A 23,559-nucleotide genomic window follows, 5' to 3' on the forward strand; every position below is an offset into this window, starting at 1 on the left:
GCCTTTCCACCCGCCACTCCCCACTTGTCCTGGGGAGGGGCCTCTTGGGCCAGGGCTAGGAGGGGGAGGGACCCTCTCTGTCAGCAACACAGGATTACTGGGTTACACCTCACCCTCCCCATGCGCCCTTGACCCCAACCCAGCTCTCCCCACCTGTGCTCGTAGGATGTATCCTGAAGGTGCTTTGCTGGGGAGACTTCAAAGCACTTTACAGACATTGGTCGGATGGGAGCCTCCCAGCCCCAGGGGAGAGGAAGGAGGCAAAGGGTTCAGGACTCAGCCAGGGCAGGTGACAAGCCCCAGGGGCCTAGACCAGGCCTGAGTCCTTGGGGACCCCAGGAAAGGCCTCCTCTCAGCCCCTGGTGGCAATGGCTCCTCTTCCCCCAGTCACCATTTCAGAATGGGAGAGAGGGAAGATTGCAGGGTCTGGGCTGGGGATGGGACTGAAGCAGTGCAGGTCTGGGGTAAAGAGGATGCCCCCCATTCCCAAGCCCTAGAAAGGTACCATGCCCTGAAGGAGCCCACTCCCCTACCCTCACATAGGGCTCTGAAAACCCCCAGCTTCCTATCCTATTCCAGCCCTTCCCAGGGGAGGAAAGGGGGGACCCAGACCTGCCAGCTAAGATCTGGGGTGGGGGCTGAGGAAACCCCCCAAATGTATTGCTTAGAAACTTGGAGGCAAAAAGGATGGGGGAGGACCCAGGGGGCTGGCATCTCCAACCCTCACCCCCAGGCCCTGGGAAGCCTCCCGGAAGCTCCCCTCCAGCCGGTCATCTGGCCATAGGGAGAGTCCAGAGGCAGGGGGGGATGGACACAGTGGCCACTGGGAGCCTGAAGTTCCCCGGTCTTGCCGCCGGGAGATTAACTTGCGCCCCAATGGGTGTCGGGTGGGGACAGGCCCTTTCCCCAATCCCGCAATCTCTGGCATTTGTCCTTCGGGTGGGTGGTCTGTTCCTCGACGTCCACGCTCCCTTGGAGCAGATGGGGGAGCCAGTCCCGATAGATGGTGCTGATGACATCGAACACTTTGGACTCGGTGAGGACCTGGGGGAAGAGGAGACACCTCGGTGCTCTGACCTCCTCCTTCATCTCCAGCCTGACTTACCTTCCTCGGGTCCCACTGGATCCCCACTCAGTCCCGCTTACAGTTGAGCAAAAAATGCCCTGCAGAAGGAGCTCAGCCAGGGCGCGAGCGGGGCTGGATTGAAAGTCACGCCCAGCTGACCTCCCGGAGCCTTGGGCCCTGAGTGCTGCCTCTCCCCAGGCCCTCACAAAGGAGCTGCTCAGCCCCACTCCTCTCTCCCTGCAGGTGGGAGGACTCTGCTCTCCACTCAGGCCCCAGCTCGAGTCTGTGTGTTCACTTCCTCCATATCCCTGCTGGGAAAGAGGGAAGGACCACCTTGCATCCACTGAACCCCAGAGATGACCCTTCAAAGAGGCCTGTGGGACACCCTGCTGGCCCAACTCCCTGCGGAACCTTAAGCCCCTCCCCATCCACCGCGACAGGCTCACCTGGGCCAGCCCCAGGCTAGTCCAGATTCCCATTCTGGTTGTGCTCATCTTCAGCAGGGGAGGCTGGGGCCTCTTCCTCACAGGGGGACAGCTCGTCAATGGACATCTGGTTGGTGACGCCTGCAAAGGCGCATGAAGGAAGCTGGGACCAGACCAAGCAGTATGTTTCCCCCAAACCCAAGGAGTATGTGGAGACAAGTAAGGGATTCTCACACATCCCCCTTCCTTCGAGCTGAGCTACGTTCAACCCACACCCACCTGGGGACAGCCTTTCCAACCTTGCTAAAATGCACAGCCCTCAACTCCCACGTTAAGGAAGAGATGTCCCAGCCAGGGCCACCAGGTTACCACATCCACAGGGTACCACTGACAGACCACAATGTGCATGGGGTCCCTCGGGTCGTGGCATGTGGCTGTCCCTATCCTCTCTCAAGTCCGCATTCTAGAACAGTCCAGGCCAGTCAGCCAGTCAGTCGTTCCTGTGATCTTACTGCAGCCTAGTCAGTCACCTTCCCAACTCAGGGAAGGAGTCAGACAAAGGGTTGCTTGACGGGCTTAAGGAAAAGGGACCCGCTACTGCCGCACCAGCCACCCTCCCCGCAAGGCCTCATCCTCCCAATGGACCCACCACTTGCTGCCCGTTCCTTCCATTTCTGCTTGTTCTCCTGAATGTATTTGATCCAGGTAGAGCGGAAGCTGACCACGTCGGGGTTGGGGTCTCCCACTTCCACATCCAGAGAAGGCTGGCGCCACTGGAAGCTAAAAGCCGGACCCCAACATTGCAGAGGTCAGGCCCTGCCTACCCCAGAGCCATCTTCACAGCCCTCGGAGTAGAGGGGGTAGAAGACCAGTCGGCTCAGGGAGCCTCATCCTTCTCCTCTTTTCCCTCTGCTAGGTACCCGCAGTCCCCATCCCTCTCCACACCTTCCCTCCTACTAGAAGGAAAATAAAAGCAGATTAGCAGAAAGGCAATAAAGACAGAGCTAATGGGAGAGATGTAATTACGGTGGAGGGAACAGAGGTGCAGACCACACTCCCTGCCCCCCATCCTTCCGCCCCTATGTCTGACTCGCGGTAGAGGGGCTCCCAATTTTGGAGTCGCCTGCTTCTCCACGCCCGCCATACCTGTACCTCCTCCCTGGGAGTCAGTGCTCTCTGTGGGCCCCCGGCTGCTGCGGCCACCCTCACCTGGGCTGGGTTTTCGACTTGGAGTCTTCCTCCCCCATGGGCTGGACGCTCTTCTCGGCCACATCAGTCAGCACAGAGAACGTGGGTTCCACGATGAAGTCAATGAAACCTGCAGTGCAGGGGTAACACAATGGAGCCATCTGACCTGGGGGCCTGGGCAGAGGATGTGGCCGGCACAGCTGTGCCCCCGGCTGCATGTAAAACAGGGTCACCTAGGGCTGAAAAGTTCCCGGTGGGGGCAGCCTTTGTGATGATGCCTTTGCGACCCCAGAGAACTCCACCCCAGGACCCCATGCTCTAGCACAGCAGGCTTGCCGCTACGGGAAGAATGGCTTTGAAGGATGTGGACTTAGAGAGGTCCTGACCCGGCCCAGCCAGCATCCTTTAGCCTTCGCAACTCTCTCCTTCCTGCGGGAAGGGACACTTACCAATCTGGGACTGTGCCACGAGAGTGGAGGTGCGGTCACAGAGCGGAGAAAAGGGCAGGCCCAGCTCTGCCTCTTTGTCACCCTGGGGGAGCAGACAGCGCGGGGAAGCACCTCAGTCTACCAGATCGAGGTGCAGCTAGGGGTAGAAGGGGCTGCCGGGGGAGAAGAGGGATCTCTGTGCCTTTGACCTGGAAATGAGTGGCATGCAAGTGCCACTGCCAGCAATTACTGTTAAGCTTTTCGGAGATGACACTATATCCCATGGTTGTGGGATCCGGTTGGCAGCTGCAGGCCACTGAATGAGGAGCTGGAGTAGGAACAGGGAACTTGGAGAACAAAGGGGAGAGAAGGCCCCATGGGCGGGGGCGGGGGCAGGCAAAGAGGCCTCGTACCTGGCGGAAGAATTCCTCCATGAGGGTTTTGGTCCAGCGGCTGTGAACCGACCACTGCTTGGTTGGGTGGCTGATGTCAGCAGCATGGAGCAGTAGAGACAGGGCCTTGGACTTATCAATCCTGTTGGGGCAGATGGCAAGGGGAGGGAGACTGGTCTTTTAGGAAGAGGAAGCCTGGACCATTCCTAACTTCCCATCACACGCCCTCTCACAGATCAAACACCCTGTGAGACTAGACACACACACATTTACATATGTATAGGAAGCAGCCCAGGCTCTCAGAATCAAAGGGCCTGGGTTCGAATCCCCACCATACCTATTACACGCTAGCTGTGTGACAAAGAGCAAGTTACTTAACATTTACATATTTCATTCTCCTCAATCCTAAGTGGAAATAATAACAGAATCTGCCACATAGAGTTGTTCTGAGAATTAAATGACATACAGGATATAAGTATTTAGAAGAGTGTCTGGCACCTAATAAGTGCTTGGTAGATGTAATCTATAATTATAATTATTATTATTATTATTATTATTATTTCCCAACAATGACATGCTCTGACACTGCACTCTCCCACACCCAGACACCGTACAATTTTTTTTTTTTTTTTTTTTTGCGGTATGCGGGCCTCTCACTGTTGTGGCCTCTCCTGTTGTGGAGCACAGGCTCTGGACGCGCAGGCTCAGCAGCCGTGGCTCACGGGCCCAGCCGCTCCGCAGTATGTGGGATCTTCCCGGACCGGGGCACAAACCCGTGTCCCCTGCATCGGCAGGAGGACTCTCAACCACTGCGCCACCAGGGAAGCCCAACACCATACAATTTTTAACACACACCCTCAGGACACACAAACACAGTCTGTTCTCCCTTACATTTATATACTCCCACCCACTTTTAAGCAACATTAGATGTAATTATGGCATTTCTTCTGTGCTTTTTTTTTTTTTAACCTCACATGACTCTCCCAATAGCCCTATTAGAGTAGGAACTGGTGGCAAGCTATTGTGGAGAGAGGCATTACATTTTCACATTTCACAGATATATAAATGAGTCCAAAGAGTTGAATGCTTTTCCATTACATTCCAGAGTAAGCCTGACCTGAAGCTGCCCTGAGAACGCCCATCTCAGACCCCCAGGCCAAGCGCTCTCCAGTAGACCAGCTGCCTGGGCTGTACACATCACATACACAAGATACACTCAGATACCTGGAGCCAGGAGAGTTTCTATATCCAGGTAAAGACTTGTCACACCCTTTACCCATGTGGATGCCCCCCCCCAATTCACACACCCCTCACTCTGGCCTATGCCCAGCCACACCCCACCATATCTCACCTTTCCAGCTGCTGCAAGGCCGTCTTCATGGACTTCACTTGCTGGAAATGGCAGGACATGTCTGTGGCCAACACCATCTCGATGACCAGGGCCCGCAGCTCTCTGAAAGGACAGAACCCAAGTATTGATCAGCACTGCTAGGCAGGAGTTCCGGGAAGTGGGAAAAGAGGGTTGGGGTGAGGGGGTCCCTAGGGATGCCCACTCCTGGCTTCTGCTCACACAAACTCATCCTTGGTGAGGTTGATGAAAATGTTCATCTCGTCGTCCTGCATCATTCGGAAAACAGAGCTGATGTGGTGATTCTCCAGCACCGAGCGATCATTGTACAGGATGGCGCAGTCCGACCTGCAAAGCCCAAGTCACCGCGTCCGGCCCTCTGCACCTCCACTCGGCCCCTCCTGCCCCTGCCACGTCCCCACCCCTCACTTGGTCTGGATGTGGAAGCTGTTGGTAGTGCCGGTGTGCTCATAGTCGTGGATGGCTGCAGCAAAGATGATGGCCAGGACCTCGATCTCCGACAGGCAGTGCTGGGAGAAAGAGACAGACGATGAGAGGGGGCGGACCCCGTGCCGGCCGCTGCCCAGAGACCTCCACACACAGGCAGGACTGCTCAGCCCAGCCCTTCCATTCTTTGAGGCCAGCTCTTGGGCTAATGCAGCCACGTTTCTCAGCTCGCGGAATGGCCAAAGACCTTCCTCCATCACAACCAGCAACATTCCCATCACATCCCGGCACACATCCCCAGCGCTGCCCATGAAGTTACGGTCCACCCAGGAATACTCTAGAATGAGTAAGCCCAATCTGAATCTGTAAAGACTTTGGGATGCCAAAGGAGAGGAACCAAAGAGAGAAAAAAGGAAATGGGAGTAAAGTCTAGACTTCCCGGTTCTGCAGCCATAAGACCCTGAGTCACAGAAGAGTGATTTCCAGGGCACCTACCACCATCCCTGTGCGGAGCAAGAAGCAATGGACCGTCTGGGTAACGTCAGCTGCGTGGATCTGGTTATGGTAAGGGTTCTTGTACTTCCCATAGCCTGTCTCCAAGGCATCCAGGAAAGTCATCAAAAACACAGTGGGAATCTGCAGTAGGACGGAGGAAATCGAGATTTGTGGAGGATGTGCGGGGAATGGCAGGCGGCTGAAGACGGAGGTCAGCAAGGCCCTTTCTTTGGAAGGCAACAGGGCATAGGAGAGCGCTGGCTCTGCAATCGGGTGAACCTGGGCTCACATCCTGGCTCTACCACCTGCGGGCTGTGTGACCTTGCGCAAGTCACGTGCCTTCCTGTGCCTCAGATGCTTAACTGCAGAATGAAGAGAATACCACCTACCTTGAATTTAACGAGATAAGCACAAGGCACTTCGTAAGTGTTCTCTAGAGAGTAGCTATAATTACTATTATTTCCCTGGAGATTTTTAAGAAGAGGAAAGAAAGTTTCCCTCCTACCTTCCAACCACTTCACCCCATCCCCAAGCCAATACCATGGAGAGGGGCTCAGAAGCAAACGAAAGAATAAGATGACCCGGGGCTTCCCCGGTGGCGCAGTGGTTGAGAGTCCGCCTGCCGATGCAGGGGACACGGGTTCGTGCCCCGGTCCGGGAAGATCCCACATGCCGCGGGGCAGCTGGGCCCGTGAGCCACGGCCGCTGAGACTGCGCGTCCGGAGCCTGTGCTCCGCAACGGGAGAGGCCACAACAGTGAGAGGCCCGCGTACCACAAAAAAAAAAGAAAAGAATAAGATGACCCGGAGAGGCCCCTCTAGCCAGATGTGGATCACCCCCTCCTCTGAGAAGCCTTTCTCCACCCTTCGACCACCGCACACACACACCCAAGCAGCAGGAGCCAGAGCTCTGTCAGGCTGCGGGCTACTCAATCCTGTCTCAATCCTGTCTCGGTCTCTGCAGGTGCCCTGGGGTACGTTTGCTTCCTTCAAAGGCCCAAGGTTCCGGGAGGGCGGGGCTGGTGTCTGTACCTGTCCCTAGATCTCTGAGGCTGCAAGGAGAGCAGGGTTCAGGACTTGAGGAAGCTTCTGTAGAGATGCGCAGTAGTGACGAGACAACAGAGATGTGCCACTAGTCAGTCAGACCCTCACATCCCCTGTCCCAACCCCTGGAGGGCTGTGCCCCAAATTCAGGGAATTTTAAAGGACTGTTTCCACGACAACCGACCTTGCTTTTGCGTTGCCATGGTGTCCCTGGAGGAAGGGAAGGGAAGGGGAGGAGCATGGGAGGGGCTGGGTGCCCAGGAAGAGAATGTGGAGCTTGAAAAGGGCGGCTCCAAGGGGGTCTCTACTACTAGAGCAAGAAGGCTCCTCTCTCTCGAACTGCCTTGGAGCAAGGTGGGCTGGGGCTAGGCCAAACCCAACGTGATGCAGTTACTCTTGGAGTTCCCGGGAACCAGTCCTTCCAGGTGAGGAAGCACCTGTAGGAGAACTTGGTGTCTGGAGGAAGCCTGAGAACCAGTCTGGAGAAACATGAGCTGGGAAAAGTCTTAGGAAAAATAAGAGCCTGCTGTTCTCCGTCCTGGAGAGGGCAGGATTGGAAAGAAGAAAACGCAACTGCAGAAGAACAGGGCTCAGGGAGGCACTGAAGAAAATCTCAGCTGAGCATCTCAGGGAAGTTCTGGAAACACCTTGGGAGTTGTAAAGGGAGGAGTCAAGGGTCAAGGAAAGGCTCTCACACACCAATAGTCTGTTATAGTGAAGTGGAGGCACAGGTGGCCGGGTGACCTTCCAGAGCCCTCTGGGAGGGGCCCTCCAGCTGGACTCCTTTGACCCCCCCAAACCCCTCAGAACACACATGTTCTCCTCCACCCTAACGCCTATTGTCACCCTCACCCAAGTGCTCACCAAATACCCCCCTGGCGACTCCTCAGCTCCCCTCACCCTCCACTTCCAAGTGTGGTTTTTCCACGTGCAAGTGATCTTTTTCCAGCCCCTGTTCCCAAAAGACGCTCCCTCCTGGCACAGGATCTGAAGAGGACGTTAATCCTGTACACTTCCTGGCCAGCCAAGCTGAAGAGCAAATCGAGTTCACACCCTCCCTCCCCTCCTACAGCCCTACCTAGCCTTGCCAAGAGCTGACCCTCTCCCTAAAATTCCTTGGACAGAGACTAGAGCTGGAGGGGGAGGGGAGGGAGAGCCCCCCCAAAACAAATGGAGAGACAGAGACCCCCCCAAAAAAACAAATGGAGAGACGCTAGTCCTGCAGGGCACCAGCTGAGAGCATCTGGCCTCTAAGCCTCCAGCATCCATGGGCAGGGGCAGGAGGGCGGAAACAGGGAGCTGAACTTGCAGCCAGCCTGGAGAGGACAAGTTAGGGGACAAAGCCAAGGGCGAGAGTGCAGAATCCTAGGCTGGAGAGTTGCAGGGCTAGAATCTTCCCCTAGAAAGCAATACATGAAGCCAGAGGCTGGGACTGCAGCAAGTGAAGGAAAGGCTAGACTGGGGTGTGCACGGGGCGACTTCACTGCCAGTGAGACCGAGCCAGGGAGCCTGTGGAATCTGCTGCTTGTTGGGACCCTTTGAGAACAGGGTGGTGGGAGTAGAGAATCCTACCCAGAGGCGGGGATAGGATGCTGCCCAACCTTAAAGCGGCTGATGAGGTTGTGCCGAGTCAGCAACTCAAAAACAATGGTCCTCAGGGCGTGGTCATCAGCTGCCCGGTTCAAGGAAAAGACATCAAAGCACCAGAGATCCAGGTTCTGTGGAGAAACAAGGGACTAGGCAGGGAGACTCCCAAGGGGGACATCCCCTGCAGCAGCGAGGGCTGCAGGTAGACTTCAAGGAGGACTTCCCAATGATTACAGAGGCTTGGGAAGCAGGAAAACAAAGAAGTGGTAAATAGGACTCTTTCTTCCCAGATATCATTCAGTATGGGAGTGACAAGAAGTCAGGAGTGTGCCTCTTGAGTGGGGAAAAGTTGTTTTGAGGAATATGGAAACAACAGTTAAAAGGGAAGGCAGGGGCTTCCCTGGTGGCGCAGTGGTTGGGAGTCTGCCTGCCGATGCGGGGGACGCGGGTGCGTGCCCCGGTCCGGGAGGATCCCACATGCTGCAGAGCAGCTGGGCCCGTGAGCCATGGCCGCTGAGCCTGCGCGTCCGGAGCCTGTGCTCCGCAACGGGAGAGGCCGCAGCAGCGAGAGGCCCGCGTACCGCAAAAAAAAAAAAAAAAAAAAAAGGGAAGGCAAAAATCATCCCGTAAAGAGTCTGAAAGTCCCAAGGACTGTTCCACACCCCCCAAGCTTCTCCTCTTGCCTGAAACCCCCGGGATCACCTTGAGACAGTTGAGGACCGCAGTGGAATGGGTGGGGCCCACAGAGGTGTACGTTCTCCGGAACATCCTGAGGGAGAAGAACGAAAAGGAGCCCAGGTGTGAGGTCTGGGAATGGCGTCGGATCAGGCGGGGCTGTGCGGATAGGCCGTGGGCGTGTGAGGCTGGTGGTACAGTGGGGTCCTGGAAGACGAGGGTGGCTGGGAACGAGGGACACAGCTAGGGGTAGAAGCGGGCAGGGCGTGGGTGAGCCTCACCGTTCCACGAAGATCCCAGCCTGCACCGCGTGCACGATGCTCCGAAACTTGGGCTTCTCCTCTGCTCGGCGGCCTTTGGCCCGGGCCTGCTGGGTGAAGGTGGAGGCCAGCCAGTCCCGCACCTCCGAAGGCACCGCGTCAGACCGCAGCTCCTGCAGCTCATCCTCCGTGTCCAAGATTTGCCTGAGGCCCCAGAAGGGGAGTCACAAAGGAAAGACAGCAGGTGCTTCCACAGCCTAGAGGCCCATGCCCAGCCACACCTTGGAAACTCTCACACCAGCTCTCTCCCTTCTCTGACCCTCCCTTTCCTTTCTTTTGCTAAGTCTTTTTACTTCTGTTTCTCTATCTGATGTCTCCAATAATGAAACAGGTCACTATGCTAAGTAGTGAGCACCCCAGCTCTGGAAGTATTCAAGCAGACAGTGGAATGGATACCACCTGTCGAGGATGCTACAGACCAGCAGCACTGTCCTCCAGAAATAAAATGCAAGCCACGTATAAGTTACTTAAATTGTCTAGTAGCCACATTCAAAGGTTAAAAAAACAGGTGAAATCCATTTTAGTGATAACATTTCTTTAACCTAATACACGCAAAGTACTATCATTCCAACGTGGAATCAGTATAAAAATATTAATGAGATAGTTGACATTCTCTTTTCAAAATCTTTTGAAATCCAGCATGTATTTTACATACACACACATCTCAATTCACACTTGCCACATTTCAAGCCCCACAGCCATGTGTGACCAGTGGCTCCCATCCTGGGCGCGCAGGTCTGGAAGGCCTCCGCACTGGGGAGCAGGTTAGGACTAGATGACCTTTAAGGTCCCTTCCAGCTCTGGAACAGTGTTCTCTTCTTGATGTCTGTGTTTGTCTCTGTCTCTGCAACTCTATGCCTGTACCTCTGCCGATATTTCTACCTACAGATCTATCTAACCTCCCGCCCCTCCTCCCTGCTCTGGCTGGGTCAGGTTTCTGTCCGACTCCCCAGCCCTCCCTGAATCACTGTGTCTGTCTGGTATCTTTCTCCTCTGTGTGTGGGTTTCTCCCCGCAGCCCCATGTCACCACTCTCACCGCGTCTCATTTATGTAGACGGCCTCCAGCAGGGAAGCTGTGTACTCCAGGTTTTGCTTCAGCTCCTCAATGTTTACCTCCCCATTCTCCAACTGCTTCACCATGTAGCGCAGCCTGTAGGGGTACAGATAACCTGCTTAGGCGCTGCCACCTTGTCAAGAGAACAGGATACCTCTAATAGGATGCATTTTACAGAAACAGCCTCAGTCTTCCATAACCCATTAATCTTTCTAATAGAATAACAGCAGTTGGGCTTCCCTGGTGGCACAGTGGTTAAGAATCTGCCTGCCAATGCAGGGGACACAGGTTCGATCCCTGGTCTGGGAAGATCCCACATGCCACGGAGTAGCTAAGCCCACGCGCCACAACTACTGAGCCTGCGCTCTAGAGCCTGCAAGCCACAACTACTGAGCCCACGTGCCACAACTACTGAAGCCCGTGCACCTAGAGCCCTGCTCTGCAACAAGAGAAGCCACCACACTGAGAAGCCCATGCGCCGCAACAAAGAGTAGCCCCCGCTCGCTGCAACTAGAGAAAGCCCACGTGCAGCAACAAGGACCCAATGCAGCCAAAAATAAATGAACAAATTAATTAATATTTTTAAAAAAGAATTAAAAATATAACAGCAGTTAATGTTTTTCATCACAGGTCATTGCCACTGCCTGTACTAAGTTTACCTAGCCCCTAAAGTTAAATCTCAGGCTCTTCCATGGTCCCCACCCCCTCTGACCTCTCAAAGCCCCCCTTTTAGTCAGTGTTTCCTGAAAACTCTTGTTTAGATTGCCCAGGGCCCAGCAGAATTAGGCAGGTACAAGCTCCCGGGGTGATGTTTTGGGGATGAGCTGTTTCACAGTCTGAATAACCAAGAGCTGAAACTGCTTATTTCCCCCTAAGAGAGGGCTTTGGGATCAACAACCATCAAAAGAGCCCCCAGCATTCTTTCATTATGTCTTTTGGTCTTGGCGGGGAGGGGGTTCCTGTCCACAGCCCCGCTGTCTCTGGCAGGGATGGCAAAGACACAGAACAAAGACCAATCTGAATTGGTCTTTCGCCTGGCCTCACTCCATCCCGGCAGAGCTAATCGATTATGATTCCAGAATCCATCAACCAGGAAAAAGCAGGGTTAACCCCTGCCTCCCCAGTGCCACTCCAGAGAGAACCTCTGGCCAAGGGTGACTGTACCCGCCCCCTACCTCTGCCCCGTGGCAGCTTCCCACAGAGCCAAAGTGGGGAGGGTGGGGTTGGAGGTCTCACTTACTGGATGCTTCGCCTGAAGGAACAATCCCTCATATTTTGCACTCATGAATTCCAGGGGATTAACAGGGAGGCTTCTTAAAAGTCTGGTTTGTGACTGCCAGAGTCCAGCCCAGGCAGTCACAAAGCAAACAGAGCTCTCTGACTTTAGATAGTGATTTTAAAGAAAGCAATGAAACATTCCTCTCTGGCTCCTTCCCCCAGCCCTGCCCCATCCCATCCCACCTAAAACCAAGATGGCGTGAAATGGTGGCCAGCACAGTTCGCCACTGAGAGGGGCTTCAGAAACCCAAGGTCACCCTATGAGTCAGGGAGGAGAAGAGAATGAGTCAGGGACCGGAGGCTGAAATTAGCATCGATTCCCAGGGATGCCGGGGTGGGGGGAGGGAGAACAATGGCATTCCTGAACAGAAGCAGCTCTAGAATCCTGGGGTCTCAGCAGCTTTGGAATAGGGGCATCCAGAATAGCCAGCCCCAGGAAGCGTCAGGGACCAGCAGTCCTGGCCAAAGACAGGTCTGAATGCAAATGGGGCAGAAGGGAAAGGGGAAAAATGGGTGGGGAAAGAAGTTGGAGGGTGACACTGCAGCCTCCTCGGTGGGCTATCTTCTAATATCACTTCCAGCCTTCCTGCTGCACCATCTCCATGTGGAAAGCGCAGGTGGTTCAACAAGGAAGAGTCCGGGTTCAGTAAAGCTCAGCCCCAGCTCAGGCTTCATTAGGGAGGAGGAATAGAGGCTGACAACATAAAAGGCTTTCCAGGGGGCTTCCCTGGTGGTGCAATGGTTAAGAATCCGCCTGCCAATGCAGGGGACACGGGTTCGAGGCCTGGTCTGGGAAGATCCCACATGCCGCAGAGCAACTAAGCCCGTGCACCACAACTACTAAGCCTGCGCTCTAGAGCCCGCGAGCCACAACTACTGAAGCCTACACACCTAGGTCCCGTGCTCTGCAACAAGAGAAGCCACTGCAGTGAGAAGCCCACGCACCGCAACGAAGAGTAGCAACCCCCACCCCCCGCTTGCCGCAACTAGAGAAAGCCCGCGCGCAGCAATGAAGACCCAATGCAGCCGTAAATTAATTAATTAATTAGTTAAATTTTTTTAAAAAGGCTTTCCAGCCAATGGACTGGAAAGGAGCAACTGAGAGCTGACCAGAGATCACAGAGGAAAGAGATACACTCTGTCACTGGGGCACACAGCTTCCCTCTCCTGGTCAGTCCCCAGGGCCAGGGACCCTCAACTCTAGGGACACACAACCCAGGAAGAAAAAAAGGCCTCTGGTCCCATCTCTTCCCAATCCCAGCCCCAGTCTTCCATTTCGATCAGCCCCTTTTACAGTGGAAAACTCTGCCCACTAGGGGTCAATACCCACCACCGAAGTTCTTCTTTCTTGAGCCACCTAGGGAAACACACATCCCAGCACAAGCTCCCAAGTGAACAGCCAAGCCCATGGGTGCTCATTTGCATGTATTTGCATAATCTCTGACAATGCTGCCAGCTCTACATTTTAAAAAGGGCTCGCTCCTACATTATCTCCTTTTGTCTTCACAATGGGCCTAGAGGGAGGGAGAGAGGGAGGCGGGAAGGCAGTGCTGCCCCTATTTCCAATGCAGAAACCCAGGCTCCCAGCACAACTCTGGAAGACAGGACGCCTGGATGCAGACCTTTCACTTCCTGGCTCTGAGTCCTGGGCAAGTCACTAATTCTTCATCAGTGTCTATTGAAGTGTGGCCTGAAGACCACTACATCTGAATCACCTGGGATACTTGTGAAAATTTTAGATTCTGGGCCTCACTGCACAACTACTACTGAACCAGAATTTCTGAAGTTTGGGTCCAGGGATCTGCATTTTTAACAAACATCCCAGATAATTCTCATTCACACTAAAGTTGGAGAACCTTTATTTTCAAGCTTCAATTCCTTCATCTGTTAAATAGTGAGGACAATAGTAAACCACCTGTTAATAAGAGTAGTAAATGAAAGAATGTATGTGAAAGGCCTGGCATATAAAATGAGGCTCTTTAAACATGATTTGAATTGGAATTAACTGACCAGCATCATGCTGGCCCAGCTCACGCCTCACTTCCTTCAAGTCCAACAAGCACCTACCTGCCTTCTTGATCCCAAGTCCAGGTGGAGAAGAGTGAGCCTAGTTTGGACGGAGGCCGGTAATTAGGAAGCCCCCTAACAGAGGAAATGAGAGGATGATAATGACCATGATCTCTCCTTTATAATTACAAAGCTGACTTGAGCCTCACAATCTCCTTATGGGGGAGGTTATAAGACTCGTCCGAGGTCACACAACTTGTCAATCTCACTCAGGTTGGCAAGCCTACAGCTCACTCTACTGGAGCCTAACTGTGTCCCAAACACCAAAAGCGAGGCTGGACCCCACTGCATCACAGCTCCTTCAGGGTCAGTCATCCAGGCTTCCTGGGGTGATGGTGTCTGCAGACACCATCAGACCCCCAGGAAACTGGGGGTGTCTTGATGGCATTGACAGTGACTTTTCTATCCTGGGTGCTGTGCCCAGAGCACACAGTACATGCTCAGTAAATGTTCATTAAACAATAAAAGGGAATGGGAGCAGATTAATCAGGTCGGGGGCTATCTGCCAGCACTCCCAATTGAGATCTCAGGGCTGGGGGAGCAGAGTGCGGTTGTAGGCTGGCTTTCAACATGGCCCGCCCTCCAAGTTCCTCCCATCTCCACCTCTCGATGTTGTCCAGGAGCTCTTTTATAGCTTCTGTTGAAATCTGAACCCAACATGATCCAGATACCAGAGGGAGGGGGTAAAGGAGGAAAAGAAAGATTAAAGAATAAATTTGACAAATGGGGAGGCCAAGGAAGGGACCTGGACTCGGGCAGCTGGAAGGATCCAGGTGCTGAACTTCTCCCTCCTGAAGTTACATAACTCTCCCCACGTGTCTCCCCACGACACTTCCTGGCCTGGCGGGGGGCCTCTCTGACTCTAACGCCCTTCAGAGTTAGGATCTCCACAGACCCACCCAAGGTCCACACCTTGGCATTCATCTGCTTGGATGAGCAGGATGCTCACCCCTGTCCAGTCCTCGTCCAGACCTAAGGAAACCTGGAAGTTTCCCAACAGTCCTTCCACTCCACTCCTAGCCCTGGTTCACCACCACCACTTCTTTCTCCTTTATCTTCAGTCCCCATACCACGACGGGAAAGCCTCAGGTCCTGACTGCTGGAGGCCCCAGTCTCTCCCAGCTCTTGGCAGCCAGCTGGAAAAGGCGGCTCTGAGCAGTAATAATCCCAACGCCCCAGAAGAGTGCAGCTTCTCCAGCCCCCACCGGATGATCTGACGATTTCCAAAGTCCCCTGCCACTACTTCCAGCACCCACACTCCCTGAAAGATCACTGTAAGTAGGGGGTTTAGGACAGGGCAGCCTCAAGCTAAGAGGCTGGGAGTTGAGAGAAGAATCCTATTCCCCTCTGGAGGTTTTAAGACCAGATGAGGAGATATTGGAGGAATATGAGGTCCTAACTGATGCTGGGGGTCAGGAAGGAGAGAAAGAGGGGAAACACTACTAAGTCACCCGCCACTGCTAACACACACACACACACACAGCATATGGGGCTGTCAAGTCTTGATCCCTCCCCTCCACCAAACTACAACTGGTAGACCCACAGCAGCCTGTCCTCCTCCTCCCCTCTCCCTTCCTCATCCCTGGCCGCCTACCTGAGGATGGGGCCCTGGAGGTGACTCTTCGGCACAGGAACAGGGTTTGCCATGGGAATCAAAGTTTCCTACTTCAGAGTATCAAAATGCTGCCCCCAGGCCCCCTGGGCCCCTGAGGGGAATGGCTCCCTCTTGGGCCCCTGACTTCCTCCTCCAGGTCTCAGCAAAAGTGACTGACCAGAGAGAATTTGGGGGAGGAGAACAGGAGGAGCCTGGCTGGAGGAAGGAGTGATGAGGCAGAGACCCAGCCCACAGCAAGTGGGTGAGAGGCCGCAGGAGAAGTTTCACATCTGAATCAGACTGAAAACAAGAATCTGTTCTCAGAAGAATCCCAGAAAGGACAGAAATAGTACAGGCCAGCCCCTTGCTCTGAGGAGGTGGGGCTCCTCTTTGGGGAGAAGGAAAGGGTTAGTAGGAGGCTTAAGAGTGCAGGGACAGGGAACCATCCTGAATTTGTCCATGAGAGGAAGTCTGTAGTGAAGGGAAAGGGCCCTGTAAGAGCCCCTCAGCGAGGCTAAGGCAGATTCGGCTCCCTCCCAGGGTCTTTTTCCGGGGCCATTCTTCAAAATGAGCTTTAACCCACCTGAAAGGATGGGAGCAAGACCGGAAGACAACTAGGAACTGCAGGAGAGGGGCTCGCTAAAGCTAGGGATCCGGGGATCCTTGCCCAGAGATCCGCTCAACAGGGAGGGAAGCCCCCACCCAAGTAGTGACTGAAAGTCAGAAGGACTTGCTCATGGAAACCGAGAGGCTGGGCAAGTTTCTTTAATACTCCCAGCCCCAGTTTCCTCATCTGTAAAACGGGGACTGGGGAATAACCGTGAATTAACTGGAGAGAGGTCAATCCAGCCCAGAGGCAGAAGAGAAGTGATGGGATGGCCTAGAAAGTGCCTGGGAACCAAGACTCCTCTTTCTCCTCCTGGCTTTGCTCTCGCTCAGGTTAGAAAGAAAAAGAACCCAGGCTCTGCGGCGCGAAGTGGATGTGCGTATACAGCTCCAACCCGCGTCCGGATTGGCGGTGGGGTGACATCACCAATACAAGTGCATTGGGGTCGCGATTGGTCAACGGAGGGGCGAGGCGGGGCTGAGGGGGAGAGCCGGAGTGAAGCCAAACGCAGCGGGTGAAGAGAGTTCCGCTCGATTAGTCTCCTTAATCTACGGCTTAGGGCTGGGGGTAACGTGGGGATGAGGAAAAGCGACTAGAGGGGATGAGTATGACAGGAGAAAGAGAAAAGAAAGGAAACGGGCCAAGAGCCAGGATTTTATGATGGGAAGTCTTGCTCCACCCCCCGCACACACCCCGCCTCGCACCCCTCCCACCAAAAGCAGGGAGAAATCAAAATACCTTGTCACCGTGCCATATCCTTGAAGGCTTATAAACAAATGAAGTTTGGGAAATTACTGGGACCAGCGGAAGTGGGCTTCAGCAGCAGCAAGAAGCAGCAATGCAGGCTAAATGTCTACAAAGTTGTGTTCTAGTGAACTCCTGGTAGCCATGCAGCGCGGCCGCTGCGCTAGGTAGTGTTTTTAGAGAGAAAGAACTAGACCCAGAGTCAGAGACCTAGAACTGCCACCCAGAGGATGAGGGACAAGTTATGCAGCCTGCTCTGTAGACAAGCTCGCTTGGAGAGATACAGATGGGGTGGGAGTGGGGGCAGGTGGTACACCAGCAAACACCAACCCAAGCCAGCTCCCCTCCCTCACCTGACTCCAGGCCCAGCCCCCTGAGCCAAGTAGGCACTAACCTCAACCATCCTACTGAAAGGTAGACATTTCTTAGACTAGAAAAGCTCTAGAGAGGATGTCTTGTCCATCCCTCTGCTCTCTTGCCCAGTAGAACCAAAGATGGTTGGACAAATAACAGCTTACCACATCACCCCACGTGCACAGATGCTGCATCATCCCAGCGTGCACGCCGTACATGCTCATCCCAGCCTATTATCAACTGTTCCTAATTAGGATATTGATCAACCACCATCCCTTCCTGGGAAAAAAAATTTTTCCCACGTATCCACTCACCCACACATATACACACATGCCACACTCTACCTCTGTCTGAGCTAAGGAGACTGTTCCCTGGATGGGAGGCAGGGCATAGATGTGATGATCCCAGCATGAATCTTCCTTCAACCCTTAAATGTAGTTTTAAAATAGCAAGGAGCCCAACTACAATGCCTCCCTCCCTGGTCCATCCCCACTATTCCCCACCTGCACTGAAGAACAGGAGCTGGAATAGGGGATGAGCAAAGCATAGGAGACTCTGCCTGTCGTCAGAGGAGAGGGATGTGAGGGGGAGTGGGTGGAGGGGTGTTGGGGAAGGGATTACCTGGCTGATCTAAAGGCTCCAAAATCTCAGAAGTTGAAAAAAATCAAGGTAATCATCTAAACCAATAGAAAAAGGATATGAATTAAAATCAGGAGATTTTGCCTGGACTTTAGCACTATGTGTGACCTTGGACAAGACACCCTGGGCTCCAGTTTCCTTGCTGTAAAATGGGTAAGTACACGCTTCATAGAATTCTCACAAGGATCAAATGAGGTCTTATGAGAGCACCCTGGGAACTATAAAGTGATGCATAAATGCAAAAGATTACTATTTCGTTTTTATTTTAGTTAGTTCAGCAAGGTTCATTACAACTCCTCCATGAACAAAGTCCCCCGTGCCCACCCTTGTACCCAGGGCCCCTGGTGTGGAAAAGCCCAGTCTCCCCGCCACCACCATTCCAGATGTCTGGGTCTCCTCCCCGGCTCCTTATTCCAGGGACCAGGGAAGCAGCGGAAGCGGAAGCTGGGGACATGCAGAGCATGGAGCTCCAGAGACCAGGAACAACCAGATCCCCACCTTACCCAAGCAGTGCTGCTCCCCTCACTCCCCTGGCTTCCCACTGCTATACAGGCAGCCCCAGTTCTGGCAGCTGGCTGGGCACAGTGGCGGGGGTGGCTCCAGAGATAAAAATAGCCCCCCTGGTGACAGAGCTGGGGTACCATCCCGGGAGGCGACAGGCCTCAGGTTGACATGGCAGCGGTGGTGAGAGATCTCCAGGTACTGGACAGAGGAGCTGGATGGAGGGAGGGTCGAGGGAGAATTGGGCAGGGCCTGGGGAAGGCTGGTGGGTAGTGGGGGAAGGACAGGAGCCAGGCGAGTGGAGGGAGATGAGGGAGAGGGGCAGGAGGTATTAAGGGGGCAGGGAAGGAAAGAAAGGACACTTGAAAAGTGCTGCTGAAGAAGGTCTGGGAAACACTGAAGAAGAGGGGGAGTTGTCGGCTCACACCCCACGTGTGTCTGAAGGCAACTCCCCCCTCCGCCTCCTGACCGGAAGCCCTTTCTCACAGGTGTTCCTAGCAACAGCCCAGCACAGCTCAGATCAGCTGAGGCAGGGGTAATCTAAGCAGCTGGAGCCTTAGGCCAGCCTAATAAGAACCCAGATACCCCAGCTGCCTGCGCAGCACACAAATGAGTCATGTCTCCCTCAGGCTTCAGCCCTTGAAAGACGGAGGAAATAGGAGGGGTGGGCAAGAAGGTCAGGGGAAGGGTAGCCAGAGAGGAGGCTCCCAGGACCCCACCCAGGAGAACTCCGTCTCTGGCTCACTTGCTCACTCCTCTTCGCCCTCCCTGCACTATTTAATTCTACTCATTAACCTCCTGCGCGAGGATCACCCCACCGGCCCTCCAAACCACGTCCCAACAGATGTTCCCAGCAGATGTCCTGCTTCCAGGGGACCTGACAGACGTTGAAGGGGGCCTGGGTTGGGAGAGTGAGTTGGAAGCTTGGCAAGGTACTGACTGCCAGTGTGATGGGAGCAGCTCTAGACTGTGAATCAGCAGCATTTGAGTCTGGTCTCAGCCCTGTCCCCCACCTCACCAACTGTTTCTGGGCATCAGTTTCCCCCTCTGTAACACATTATGGTTCTCAGAGTCACTGCCTGGGTTGGAGGCACTAGGGAAGTAGGGTGCCTGGGTCTCGGGTCCCTGGTTGGAGTTTATCTTTCTGACTGGCTCACTGCTTCCCCCAACTTAGCCCTAACCTGATGCTTTAAAGGAGGAGGGTGGCTTTCTTCTTTACCATAGGAAGGTTACATTCTAACCTCCATGAACTTTCCAGGAAGTTCTCCTGCATATCTATCTTCAGTCCATCTCGCTGCAATGAAAACAACAGCATTTTCTTGGCATGTCAAAGAAGAACAGAAAGGAAGAGAATGGGCAGGACGAAGAAGTCTTTGGGGTGAGTCTGGTGCAACTTGATTTATTATGTTTCTTTCAGATTGGAATTTCTAAAGCTACTGCTTGTAGAGAGACGGTTGGGGTTTAGGGAGCCTGATAATACTGTTGGCATGTGTGCTCACTCAACCCAGGCCCCGAGAAGTTTCCAAACAAGGTGGGCGCAGAGGAGAGAACTAGGCGGATGGTGCCAAGTTAGATGATCAAGAGATGATAAACAGGGGAGCAGAGAAGCCAAGGAATAGGAAGGAAAGAAGCTTCTCTGGTCCCCAGGTCCTGCCTGCCAGAGAGTCATTAAGCCCCCTGGAAGCCAAGCTCCCTTCCCAACCTAAATGGTGCCAATGCCAGCTGGCAGGCTAATCCCACTGCAGCCACTGTAATTATTTGCAAGTCTGACTTCTCATTGCAGCTGAGGAATCAACTGACCTGGGGGCCTGGCTGGATCCAACAGTACCACCTGAGTACCCCCCTTTCTAGCTTATCTCCCAGCCCTGAGCCCCCAGGCCTCTCCCTGGATATGCCCTTTCTCCCCCAAGCCTGCTTCTCCACCAAAACCCCATCCCAGCTCCCTCAGTGGACCTCTGCCAGGTCTGGGATGCTGAAGTCATATCCTAACCTGCTGTTTTCTTCCCAGAGAGCGAGAAGATGCCACTGGAACTGAGGGGAGAGGAGCAGCTGCAGGACTGGGGACATGGGAGACAGAGGGGCAAGAGCACTGGCACGAGGGACCTTCCTGCAACGAATGGATCACAAGTCGCTTTTCTCCTTTTCCCTTCTCAGTAGACCTTCTTCCCCCTCAAGTCCCATCTTTGCCCCACTCACTATTCCCAGGATTCTCCCCCAGTTCTCGCAGACCATTAAGTCTTCCTCCCTTAGAGGACAATCTCATTACATAACAACTGGGAGACCAGTCTCCCAGTGGTCTCACCTGCAGCCCACCTGCTGCCCTGGTTCTGTCCCCCTTTCTCTGCTGCTGTCCTGAAGAGAGTTGGAAAATAGCTACTCAACTTCCATACCTGCGAAAATCAGCCCCGTGAGATCCAAAGGCAATTACCCGGCTTCCTCCCCAGAGGAGCTGGGAGGATGAGGTCACTGAGATGGCAAAAGAAAGGCCTTGCAGAATACAGGAGTTGAGGCTGGGCTCATCAGGCGGCCCCAAAGGGTGCCTGCAGCAAACTTGCCCTGAACCATCACCGCAATCACCACAACAACACCTGAGCCTGGGGAAGCTGGCGGGGGCGGGGGGTGGGGGTGGTGGTCCTCGCTCCTGACCAAGAGAGAGAGGAAGAGGGACAAGAGAGGAGAGCAAAATAGAGCCCAGCAGAGAAAGAGAAACCAGAAAGAGATGGGAACAAAGGAGGGAAGGGGATAGAGGAAAGGCTGCAGGAAGAATCAAAGAAGAGGAAAGCAGAGGGAGCAGAGAAGCTGCAAACAAATCCTTGATGATCCCCGTAAAGACTCAAAAAAGAAGGAAAGATCTGTTTCAAGGTTCCCGGCTCCTCCATCCCAATCTGATGGGAATCGCCAAAAAAATAAAGAGAAGATGAGACACAACCCCTCACTGCATTGACTTCAGGAGCTCCCTGGACTGGGGGCAGGTGGAAAGGGTCTAGAGACATCCAAGCTTCCTGAGTCTGTCACCTGGCCTTCCAGTCCCATAGCATCATCCCCAACCTACTTCACCCTCCTCCTGGCGAAAGTGTTAAGTGGCAACCTCAAACTGGGATCTCCTCTGTCTTTTTTAACCGGCCTCCTGGGGCTCCCGGGCAAGCAGAGTGCTTTTGGGTTCTAAGGGTAAGAGATTCTCTAGAATAGGATGTGTCATACCTGGTCATATCACCCCCAGGCCTAGAGACTTAGGATAAATGCCAGAGGGGAATTCCTCCAATGCTCACGGAATTCACCAACACAGTCCCTAGGCTGCCCACACCCACCAAAACTTAAAATTGCTCCATCCACTTCTAGTTTGACCAGTTCCGGAAAGAGATGACAAGGAGTAAGTTTCTCTCTTTTCTTTTGACCTCAGGGGCCCACACCCTTTGTGGGACAGCCCTCTTCCCACCCCACCCAGCCTTCTATTCTCTAAGCTCAGTCACCTGCCTCACCCCCTGCCTCAGTCACCTGCCTCACCCCCTCCAGACAACCGCTCATCAGCAAGACTCTTCCAAATCAGGTCCCAGACACCAGGACTCAAACCTATTAAGTCATTCATATTCCTGCCTCTTGAGTCTTTATTTTCTCCCCATCCAAGCCAATGGCCACCCATTTATTCCCATCCCGCTGCCTCTTCACACAGCAAGCTCTCCCATGCTGAAAGAACTTCAGACTTTATCATTTAACAGCCACTTTCATATGGACGCTACCAAATAAAGAACAGAGATGCAGAGATTATGTGACTTCAAGATCATGCAGCTAATACTTGGCAGAGTGGAAACAAGAACTCAAGCTCAAGTCTCCCGATATTCCCTCTGCTCTTCCACTGCCACCACTCTGGTCCCCGGTCCCCTCCAGCCACCTGTTCTGACCAGAGGTTTGTGAAGTTCTCCCCTTGGTCTAAATTTGAGTTCCCGTATCTCTGCACCTCCCCCTCATCTTACTGCAGGTGTTTTTCCACCCTCTACCATCGAGAGATGCTTCATTCAAGACAAAGTTGGTGGGGGCAATAGCTGCCTCATTCAAGACAATAGAGGGGGATATAAAAGCCAGGGAGGAGAGATTCCCTTTGCCATGGTTGAATATAAAGGAAGAAGGGCCAATCCAGGGAGGAAGGCACTAAAAATCATTCCTGCCAAGGCCTGGGAGAAATGATGCTCCTTTTTCTCCAGAGGTCCGGGGAGCCAGTTTATCCTGCAGTCTTCATGGCAGCTCCACAGCCAGATGCAGAGAAAGGGCAGCAGCACAGTTTTCAAAACTGGTAAGAGCCACAGAAGATCAGTCCATGGGGCAGACACAAAATGAAGACAGAAGGTGGGACAAATCAGTGAGGCACCCAGTCCAGTCCCTGGGCTTCTTCCTCCTGTGCACTTGACCTCCCCAGATCGTCCAAAATTTGGGTGTGTCACAAACACATACACCAGATCACACATACATATTATCCCATTACCTATACACACACTCACGTACACACGTACATCATCTCATTCATACATAGGACAATTTCAGGTATTCAGGTAAGCGCGTGTTTATTATCCCAACATATTTATTATCACACATGCCATTTATAAACATAAAAACAGACATCGTCATGGAGCTCACACTCCACCAAATGTCCTTGTCACTCACATCAACCTTTACCCAGATTCATATGTATACACGTCAGGCATTCACAATTTCATCCTGATATATCTCGTTCATATATCCAGATTGTTTCTGTATCTTCTCTGTAACTCCTTCAGTTCCAGGCTCTGGTTTGAGGTCCTCAAAAGAGGGGACCACACCTTTTGAACATCACCCTCTAAAAGCAACAACAAAAACAACCTCTCCCTTTCTTCCATCCCCATGCCTACTCCCCTCACCCCCTACACACAGGAATACACGCAGCACAGAATCAGAGACGGAACTGGGCTCTGTGACATATACAGGTATATTCATTAATTCATTTGTTCATTCCTTTATTTAAGAGCAATTTTTGAGTGCCTATTATGTTCTGAGTCCCACACTAGACTCTGATGAAACAAAGATGGGCAAAAATAATCCCCAACTGGGTCTTTGCTCCAGGTCCCCTGAAATGACCTTGAACCACAGCTTAGGACATTGGGTCTAGACCATGGGAGCCTGAGTGTACACCATGTGGAGAAAGGAGAAGAGAAAGGGATTGTGTCTATACTATCCCAAGGAAAAGGGAAGTTCTGTCTGTAAAATTCCAGGAGGAACTGGAGCAGAGAGAAGAGAGTGATGCTTGTACTATCCTGGGAGAGGGAGAGAGAGAAATC

At 53.3% G+C, this 23,559-nt stretch overlaps 1 protein-coding gene across 1 annotated transcript; it reads right to left on the minus strand.

The window, feature by feature from the left end:
• Positions 1-699: 699 nt before the first annotated feature.
• PDE1B (phosphodiesterase 1B) lies at positions 700-15,547 on the minus strand. Its single transcript, XM_081249130.1, has 15 exons — positions 15,409-15,547; positions 10,452-10,565; positions 9,376-9,558; positions 9,122-9,188; positions 8,434-8,550; positions 5,790-5,930; positions 5,277-5,377; positions 5,070-5,195; positions 4,851-4,952; positions 3,521-3,641; positions 3,129-3,210; positions 2,701-2,809; positions 2,141-2,271; positions 1,513-1,632; positions 700-1,044 (listed from the first exon to the last, which is right to left on the minus strand). The coding sequence occupies exons 1-14, from the start codon at positions 15,459-15,461 to the stop codon at positions 1,529-1,531; spliced, it is 1,551 nt and encodes a 516-aa protein (XP_081105256.1). The 5' UTR covers positions 15,462-15,547; the 3' UTR covers positions 700-1,044; positions 1,513-1,528.
• Positions 15,548-23,559: the final 8,012 nt, after the last annotated feature.

The sequence above is a fragment of the Mesoplodon bidens genome (assembly GCF_964165515.1).
Source record: "Mesoplodon bidens genome assembly, chromosome: 11".
Taxonomy (NCBI): Eukaryota; Metazoa; Chordata; class Mammalia; order Artiodactyla; family Ziphiidae; genus Mesoplodon; species Mesoplodon bidens.

What these genes read in the sequence shown, in the direction of transcription:
- PDE1B (XM_081249130.1), bottom strand. Translation starts at nt 15,461, where the DNA reads ATGGCAAACCCTGTTCCTGTGCCGAAGAGTCACCTCCAGGGCCCCATC. An exon ending in CGGTCCTCAACTGTCTCAAG is followed by an intron (nt 8,551 to 9,121) that starts GTGATCCCGGGG and finishes GTTTCTCCACAG; the next exon opens with AACCTGGATCTCTGGTGCTT. An exon ending in TGCTCCGCACAGGGATGGTG is followed by an intron (nt 5,378 to 5,789) that starts GTAGGTGCCCTG and finishes TCTTTCTCCCAG; the next exon opens with CACTGCCTGTCGGAGATCGA.